We start from the raw sequence: 8,540 nt of genomic DNA on the forward strand, positions 1-8,540 counted from the left end.
TTTTGATTGCAGGTTTTATCCCAAAAGATAATCAAATTTCAGGTCGGATAAAGTTACGCTATACTAAAATTAGGTCTAGTTTCAAGTAGAAGAATATTTTTATCGGATTGACCGAAAAACCTATCTATACCCATCCCTAGCTCACGGGGCGGTCAGGCAGGCAGTGGCATTGGTGGAATATTCTTTGATTCAATTAATAAACAATCAAATTTGAGGTGTTTCTGGTAATAAGATATCTACTCTAGAGGACTGCAATCCATACAAACAAACATCACAAATTGGTGGATGCAATTCAATCTGGATAACGATGGCCCAACCTTCCAAATATCATGCACCCCATGAAAGCAACCCATCCCTTTCCCCTCGCCCTCCATAGGCCTAAACAATACTACTATTCTTCACTAGCTTTCATTTCCAATTTTTCCGGTAGAAAAATGACGGTATCGGCTGACGGTCGGTTATCGCTCTCAGCCACCGGTCAGCTCGGTAGCACGTTGGCAATGACCGCGAGGAGATGTCGGCTTGCCAACAGAGAGTTTATGGGGATGAAGGTTAACATGACCCCAAAGTACCAAAGAGCTTGTACTAAGAATGTGAAGCAAACTATTAGCATGTCACTTGCTGTTAATATTGCAGGGGAGTCCAAGGTGATTGCAATCTGTCACACTTTGATATTTGCCATCATTACTCAATAATTAACTAGTGGGGTTATCATTTATCAATGCAGCTAAGGGACCTAGAGATGGAAAAGAGGGACCCAAGGACAGTTGTGGCGGTTATTCTCGGCGGCGGAGCTGGTACTCGCCTTTTTCCGCTCACTAAGCGGCGCGCAAAGCCCGCGGTAAGTTTTGTTACCTTCCTAGTCACATGTGTATATGTACAAGTAGCAGTGAAATTAAGGCATCATTCTTGGTACTGCAATTGCATTCTTTGTTTTTGTAGGTTCCGATTGGTGGTGCATACAGGCTGATCGATGTGCCGATGAGCAACTGCATTAACAGTGGGATCAACAAAGTGTACATTCTCACCCAGTTTAACTCGGCTTCACTTAACAGACATATCTCCCGTGCTTACAACTTCGGCAACGGGTTTAACTTCGGAGATGGCTACGTCGAGGTCAGAGCATTTCATTGTTCGTTTACGCACAATGCCGGTTGATTTTCTGTCTTAACAGGCATCTAATAGAATCCTATCGACTCCTACCAGATACTTGCAGCCACACAAACCCCGGGAGAGGCTGGGAAGAGATGGTTCCAAGGGACCGCAGACGCCGTCCGACAATTCCACTGGCTATTCGAGGTATACATTCGTAGTCTGCATGATCGGAATTTGATAATTTCATCATTATCTTATCAGTATACTAGTTAACCATCTTCTAGAATGCAAGAAGTAAAGAGATTGAAGATGTGCTGATTCTATCGGGGGATCACTTATATAGAATGGATTACATGGATTTCGTTCAGGTAATAAGGAACCATAATATATACATGTAGTATCAATTTTCAGAATCTCAGATACTGAGATTGATCCTTGTTTGATTGCAGAACCATAGGCAGAGTGGTGCAGACATCACCATTTCTGCCCTTCCGATAGACGATAGGTAACATCTTCGAATTTAACTTCTCAAAACTCGTCGTAAGCTTCAGTCTAGTCAAACTATCATGTTTGTTGCTTTGATCGCAGCCGTGCCTCAGATTTCGGCCTAATGAAGATAGACAACAAAGGAAGGATTCTTTCTTTCAGTGAAAAGCCCAAGGGACAAGAATTGAAAGCAATGGCAGTAGACACAACAGTTCTAGGACTTTCGAAAGACGAGGCCGAGAAGAAACCATATATTGCCTCCATGGGAGTGTATGTCTTCAAGAAGGAGATACTTTTGAACCTTTTGAGGTACCGACGAAGAACTCGAAATCAACTATCACGCACGATACTACGTGTAGGAAAACAAATTTATAACACTTTGGTCTTAATTCAGGTGGCGTTTTCCAACTGCAAATGACTTCGGATCAGAAATAATCCCTGCCTCAGCTAAAGAGTTCTTCATAAAGGTACTTAAAATTCTTCGGTTTTTCGACACATTTGCATACGTAAAATGTCGCCGAACATTTAAAAGGTTTGCGTTTCTCCGAGCAGGCTTATCTCTTCAATGATTATTGGGAAGATATAGGAACTATCAGATCCTTCTTTGAAGCAAACCTTGCCCTCACTGAGCATGTATGTGCCTCAATTGCCTTGTGTTCTGCCTTTTACACTGCCTTGTAACATACGTTTTTCACCTCTGCAGCCACCAAGGTTTAGTTTCTACGATGCAGCGAAACCGATATTCACATCGAGGAGAAACCTTCCACCATCGAAGATCGACAATTGCAAGGTCCGAAAACCTCGGTCTCTACTTAAAGACCAATGAATTATCACATTACTTTTTTCATTTTAATGCCAGGTTGTTGATTCCATCATATCCCATGGGAGTTTCTTGAATAATTGCTTCATAGAACACAGCGTCGTCGGCATCAGATCCCGAATAAACAGCAATGTTCACCTAAAGGTTCGTTCTAAACATTTCATCGGGCCCGAGCCCTGACGTCCGGTGCCGATATACAACAATTATGTTGGTATTGGACACACGTAACTCGACGAGAGCATAATGTCATTTCCGATACGTAAATGAATGCAGGATACAGTGATGCTTGGGGCCGATTTTTATGAGACTGATGCAGAAGTGGCAGGTCTTCTAGCCGAGGAAGGGGTCCCCATTGGCATAGGAGAAAACACTAAAATCAAGTAATTTAAAAACATTATTCGATTTCATCGTTAAGTTATTCGGATTCTTCATTTCCCTTTAAACGTATAATCATATTCGTATCGGATACATATATTTGAATAACATAAGTCTCACCATCTTATCTATGTTTATGCAGAGATTGTATCATCGACAAAAATGCCAGAATAGGGAAGAATGTGGTTATTGCCAACTCCGAGGTTAGTTTCTTCAGCCCTTATACATTGTATTAATTGCAGTCGACATCTTCAAACCATAACTAAATTTTAAATTAATCCCTTAAGTTTTCAAATATTTTAATTTAACCCTCAAATTCATATATGCAGGGTGTACAAGAGGCGGATAGATCCTCAGAAGGATTCTATATACGATCTGGAATCACTGTCATATTGAAAAACTCGGTGATTAAAGATGGTTTTGTTATATAAATGAAAAATCTTTATCATCCATTTTTGTTGGTTAGGATGGATCAAGAAAAATAATAAAAAAAAGTATGAAATGAATCTGTGTTAGTCAAAAGTTTTAGTATTGATGCAACCATATTTGGTTAATCTATTTCATTCAACCCCATTGCTTTATTATTGTTAAGTATTTTTTAATTTTCTTATAAATAATTAATTAAAACTTTAGTGATTGTTGAATCCCTCATCGATGGCTTCACGAGTAAATTAACGTGTTAGAAAATTGACTAAAGAAACTAAAACACTAACATATTTCATTTAAAGTTCAATACTTGGATCCAACCATATATTCTTCGATAAATACTGCAATGGTGATTGAAAATTTTGTCAAGAATCAGCATGAGCTTATACTTGTGATGATCATGCACCACCAGCCATATCCATATCAGTAACCCCATCAATTCCCTTAAACACAACACGTAATTTTCTTAAACCAGACGACCTTTTGCCGTCCTTGTCAATTGTACCGGTTGCATGGAGGACGTCTTTGGGGATTTTATCCATGAGATCATAAAGGGGTACCTCTAGATTCGATCGGGTCATCTCTTCCAGAACAGGAGGAGCCTGCATGTATAGATTCTTTCCGCGATATGTAATCGAGGCCTTCGTCATCAGCAGCTTAGGATGCTCCCCTAGCAAATCGATGAACTGCTTTGATGCAACAGGAAAAAAGAAAAGATGAGATTGGATGCTAAAATTTACACAATCAAACAGCTTCATAGATTTCGAAAAAAGGTTAACCTTTTCTAGGGTAACTGTAGTATCCAGCTCAATAAGAACACCCGGACCGCAGACGAGACAGTTCTCATCCTTCACAAATTCAGTCACTTTTGTATGAAGACCTTCAACACCATTATACCTACAAAAGAAGTTTAACAGTAGATTCTAAGGTTGTAGATGATAGCAATAAACAAATGGATATCATTGTTCTAATGCCAGACAAGATAAGCTTGCATATGAATTTTCATCGATTTATGGCAATAGGAAAATCAACATTTTTGCATGGTTTTGGGGGACTATCCTCCCTCCCTAACGTAGCCAAGATTCAGAGATAATTGTAACTATCATTGTGGTTATAATCTATGTCAGACAATAAATGGAAAAAATAAATATCGAAAGCAACATATCCAAACGAGATTATATGTCAAAGCCATTCAAACATTGCCACCAAATCATCACAATTTGCAATAATAGAGAAATATTCATACGTAAGATAGTTTGATAGAGTTTTACTGCATCCAGATGCAATCTTCAAGGTTTCCAAAGTACACGCGGCGGAAATAATTGCATTGGTGGAAGCAATGGCTGGTATGATGTTTTTTACAACACCCTGTAAGTAACAAAGAAATATTTTACATTTATACTGCTTACAACAAAGACGGAATACATTAACTCCGTAGTCAAAGAGAAGAAGACACTCCAAATGTGACAATTTATACTTTTATAGCCAATGGCTAAGGCATAGTTGAAAAGCATCAAAATCTCGAAAAGTAGCCAAGAAAATGTTAAAAACCACATTGACACGTTGGGCAACTTAAATATAAGTTATTTTCTTCAGGAATCGATAAGAACACCAATAGTAGTGATACCGTGATCAAGCATATAAATCACAAATCCCAGAATACCTGAGTAAGAGAATAAGTAACTCCTGGAATGCCGAAAAGCTCAGCTCTCTTGACAGCCTGTGATATACGAATGTATTAGTGAAAGAATAAAAAAAGTAAAATCAATTTGATGGAAAAAAATGCTAGAAAGATCCATATAATTAACCTCATCATAGACCCACTTCATGTGATCTGGATTATCTGGATCGAAAGCCTTTCCACTGTGAACCTATAAGGTTGGGAGAACAGAATTGTCGTGAAATATGAGAATCAACCAATATGTCATCTAAACAAGACAAATTACTACCTCATCCCATTTAATTAAGTGAGCATATTCAATACAATGAGCTGCATTTCTGGGAGTTTCTGCTAAGGTACACAGAGGAAACTTCACTTGAGGTGGAAATAGCCAGATTGTACACTCAAAGCATGGTGTGACCCCGGGCACAATCACCCTAGCATGGCCCTTGAAACCTTCGGTCCCACCATCTACCATAGGCTTCATTGTTTCTTCTTGTGGATTGTCGTCAGAATCATACTCTTAAATAAAATAGGCACATCGAAGGGTTAGCCACTTTCAACAGAGAAAATCGTTGTGACAAATAAATGTCTGGAAGGAAAGCGACGTAGATGGCAAAAGATAAGATATCTTTTCAGAATCCATGATAAAAGTAAAGAAAAACAATACAGACAGGTCAAATGGTATAGTTACCAGACACCTGCCTCTAATAATTTTATACTTCAAATGATCAAACTCACTCCTCCAACACCACAAGTATTAAGGGATTAAAAATGTCTCACGAGACTCAAAACATGTTGAGACATGCCTTAGTCCTGAGCTCTAATGCTTCTTACATCTCACCGTGTAAGCATAGGGAGCATATGACATAAAGCTAAGTATATATATTACCCCTTGTGTACTATCATTGGGCCATGAAGATGAACCTAGAGGGTTAGAATATTACAAAATCTATGCCACCAAAAAGGGAAAAAGAAAAGAATCAAATGGAATGGTTATCAGGCACCAGGTTCTAATCATTTTTGTACTCCAAATTCTCTCCCCTTTTTTGGCCATGAATTCACTCATCCTTCAACGCTAAGTATTAAGGGATTAAAAATACTCGAGTCAAACATGTTGAGAAACATACCACAGTTCTAAGCTCTCATTTTTTTCCAAATCTCATCACATAAGCATAGGGAGTATATGCTATATGGCAATTTATAATCTATTACCCTTACCTGCCATCACTGTGCCATGATGACAAGAGTATTAGAGTATTTTTTATATCCCTCACTATAAGATACATTCTTAGAATTCCAAAATACAAAAACCAGAATCTCGAATGCACTTGGCCAGATATAATAGCAATGGAAAGCAAATTTCAAGTGAATAAAGTCAGCTTGTAATAGGTTAAAAGAACACACCAAGGAAACTACAAGCCACGGCATTAATATAGCTCCGAGCCTCAATGGAATCAAGACCGAGGGCAATGATATTGAAGTCATTATAAAATCGAATATCTTTATCCTCAATTCGGCAAAAATGGGGCACAATGTTTACACCACTAATTCTTTCCATGACGCGCTTAGCTGCGACCTCAGCCTTCGGCTTACCAACATCTTCCAGCCTACAAGTATTATTAACACCCAGAATTACAAAAATTCCCAAACACAAATTAAATAGCAGAGAAGAAGTAGACATCCAAACTGCAGAGCCACCAAACAGAAGAACAAGGTCGTAAAGCAAATAAAATTATGGCAAAAATCAATTTGGCATGAAAAAAATATACATAACCAAATAAATTTCTGATCTTTTTGCAATACAGCCACGCATCTTTCTGTGATTGGTTTTTATTTTGATAAATGAGAAAACCTAACCAGAATATTAAACACCCAAAATAGAACATAGTAAAAGAAGAAAAACCTGAAGAGGAATTGACGGTTGAGATTGGTGACTTCAATCCGATCCATGTCAATGACCTCAAGGTTTTTAAAACCCGAGAGAGCCAAATCCTTGAGCAGCTCACAACCCAATCCTCCTGCTCCCACCACCAAAACTCTCGCATATTCTTGTAAATCATCCCGTAACTGCAATACCCCCAAAAAACCCAAAAATTCAAAGATTGCAGATAAACTGCTCGTACAAATGACTAAGAGAGAGAGAGAGTTATACTTGGACGCCAGGGTCGAAGGTTGGGCCAACAAGGTTTCCTGGACGGAGCAGGAGCTTGTCGAGATCTCTTGATTTACTGGGAGGAGCTGCATCCGCCATGTTTAAGGTTCTTTCTGGAGGCTATGGTTTCTGTTTCGAGAAAAAGAGATGGCCTTTTTGTTTCTTGTTAACTTAGCTTGGTTTCTACTCGACTCTGATAACCGGATGGTGTTTGGCGTTTGGGGTCACGCGTCCTCACTGTTCAGTCGCACTGCAAAACTTTTTTTTTCTATATATATATTTGGTAAAATTATGTTTAGTACCTCAACTATCACTTTTGTTCTATTTTGATTTGATCATTCAATTATTTTTTGTCAGAATCATACTTAATATTATATTTTATTAATCTACCGTTAAAAAATTAACATAACTATTGATATGTCATTTTTATATTTTTAATAATGATATGTCAACATCACTATTAATTTTTTAACGGTAAGTGACAAAATGAAACCAAAACTAAATAGTATTAGGTATGATTTTTAAAAAATAGTTAAATGACTAAACATAATAAAATAATAGTTAGGGTACTAAATATGTAGTTAAATATATTTTTGTAGCTTATGATTTTTTTTCGAATTAGTTACATAATTTTATCTTTTTATTTAAATTAAATTAATTGATTAATTAAACTCTAAGTACGGCATATACTTTATATAGGTGAACCTCCAAATAAGGTGCTTATCAAGTGAGTCGATCGTGAGATGGATAGTGTTCGACTCGTGTTCGTTAAAAAATTTTTTGTTTGACTCGATTTGTTACTCGTTAAAATTTTGCTCAACTCGTGATCATTAAGAAAATTTGTTGCTCACCTCGTTACTCGTTAAGCTCATCAAAATCTTTATTTTATTTTCTCAACTATAGGTAAAATCTACTAATGTTATATAAACCCTAATATAAACATAAATTAATAAACTTATCCAAAAAAATTATCAAAGAGTATATGAAATAATTTCAAAGTCTAAACTCCAAAATAACAATCTACAAATATATTAAAACAATAAATAGAGTTTGATTTTTGAGTGTAGTAAAATATTAATGAATAATTTAGTATTTTTTGTTATTTATTAGAAAATTAATATATTAGCAATTTATCATCTTTTTATTATATATTAGTAAATTAGTATTTTTTAATGAAATAATTTTTTAAGACTAAAAAATTAAATAAAAAATTAATGAGTTGCTCACAAACTTATCGAGTCGAGTTAGACTTTGCTCGACTCAATTTGTTAAGGTCTCAATTCGAATTCGAGTCGAATTTTTATTGAACTTTAATTGAATTAAGTTCGAACTACTCACAAACTACTAACTCGTTAATCATCCTACCTCCAACCCCAATTTTTTTATTCACGGTCAAAACATTACATTTGAATAGAAATATTTATATCTTATTAAATTCTAAAATCTTTTGAAGTATATCAAGTTTACTCAATTCAAATAAATTTAAATTCAAAATAATTTAAATTGAATCAAAATATTATATA

The 8,540-nt window shown here is 36.4% G+C and overlaps 2 protein-coding genes and 1 long non-coding RNA gene across 3 annotated transcripts; 1 reads left to right on the top strand and 2 right to left on the bottom strand.

Moving 5' to 3' along the window:
• Positions 1-231: 231 nt before the first annotated feature.
• On the bottom strand, positions 232-507 carry LOC120191733. Its single transcript, XR_005522723.1, has 2 exons — positions 390-507; positions 232-355 (listed from the first exon to the last, which is right to left on the bottom strand). It is a non-coding gene; the product is annotated as an uncharacterized LOC120191733 (long non-coding RNA).
• Positions 366-3,309, top strand: LOC120191732 (glucose-1-phosphate adenylyltransferase large subunit 3, chloroplastic/amyloplastic-like). The gene is made up of 14 exons (XM_039194653.1): positions 366-647; positions 728-841; positions 943-1,116; positions 1,207-1,299; positions 1,380-1,463; positions 1,545-1,600; positions 1,684-1,890; positions 1,976-2,048; positions 2,134-2,214; positions 2,285-2,371; positions 2,441-2,545; positions 2,675-2,781; positions 2,919-2,979; positions 3,106-3,309. Exons 1-14 carry the CDS (start codon positions 435-437, stop codon positions 3,205-3,207), a joined length of 1,557 nt encoding a protein of 518 aa, XP_039050584.1. The 5' UTR covers positions 366-434; the 3' UTR covers positions 3,208-3,309.
• Positions 3,310-3,472: 163 nt separating this feature from the next.
• Positions 3,473-7,167, bottom strand: LOC120191703 (NEDD8-activating enzyme E1 catalytic subunit-like). The gene is made up of 9 exons (XM_039194620.1): positions 7,018-7,167; positions 6,769-6,932; positions 6,270-6,472; positions 5,152-5,384; positions 5,011-5,073; positions 4,866-4,922; positions 4,449-4,570; positions 3,982-4,099; positions 3,473-3,888 (listed from the first exon to the last, which is right to left on the bottom strand). The coding sequence occupies exons 1-9, from the start codon at positions 7,114-7,116 to the stop codon at positions 3,601-3,603; spliced, it is 1,347 nt and encodes a 448-aa protein (XP_039050551.1). The 5' UTR covers positions 7,117-7,167; the 3' UTR covers positions 3,473-3,600.
• Between the last annotated feature and the right edge of the window lie 1,373 nt (positions 7,168-8,540).

The sequence above is a fragment of the Hibiscus syriacus genome, unplaced genomic scaffold, assembly GCF_006381635.1.
Source record: "Hibiscus syriacus cultivar Baekdansim isolate YM2019G1 unplaced genomic scaffold, ASM638163v2 tig00116971_pilon, whole genome shotgun sequence".
In the NCBI taxonomy this organism is placed as follows: Eukaryota; Viridiplantae; Streptophyta; class Magnoliopsida; order Malvales; family Malvaceae; genus Hibiscus; species Hibiscus syriacus.

What these genes read in the sequence shown, in the direction of transcription:
- LOC120191703 (XM_039194620.1), bottom strand. Translation starts at nt 7,116, where the DNA reads ATGGCGGATGCAGCTCCTCCCAGTAAATCAAGAGATCTCGACAAGCTC. An exon ending in AACCGTCAATTCCTCTTCAG is followed by an intron (nt 6,473 to 6,768) that starts GTTTTTCTTCTT and finishes TAATACTTGTAG; the next exon opens with GCTGGAAGATGTTGGTAAGC. An exon ending in TTACTTATTCTCTTACTCAG is followed by an intron (nt 4,571 to 4,865) that starts GTATTCTGGGAT and finishes TGTTACTTACAG; the next exon opens with GGTGTTGTAAAAAACATCAT.
- LOC120191732 (XM_039194653.1), top strand. Translation starts at nt 435, where the DNA reads ATGACGGTATCGGCTGACGGTCGGTTATCGCTCTCAGCCACCGGTCAG. An exon ending in TCGGAGATGGCTACGTCGAG is followed by an intron (nt 1,117 to 1,206) that starts GTCAGAGCATTT and finishes GACTCCTACCAG; the next exon opens with ATACTTGCAGCCACACAAAC. An exon ending in ACAGCAATGTTCACCTAAAG is followed by an intron (nt 2,546 to 2,674) that starts GTTCGTTCTAAA and finishes AAATGAATGCAG; the next exon opens with GATACAGTGATGCTTGGGGC.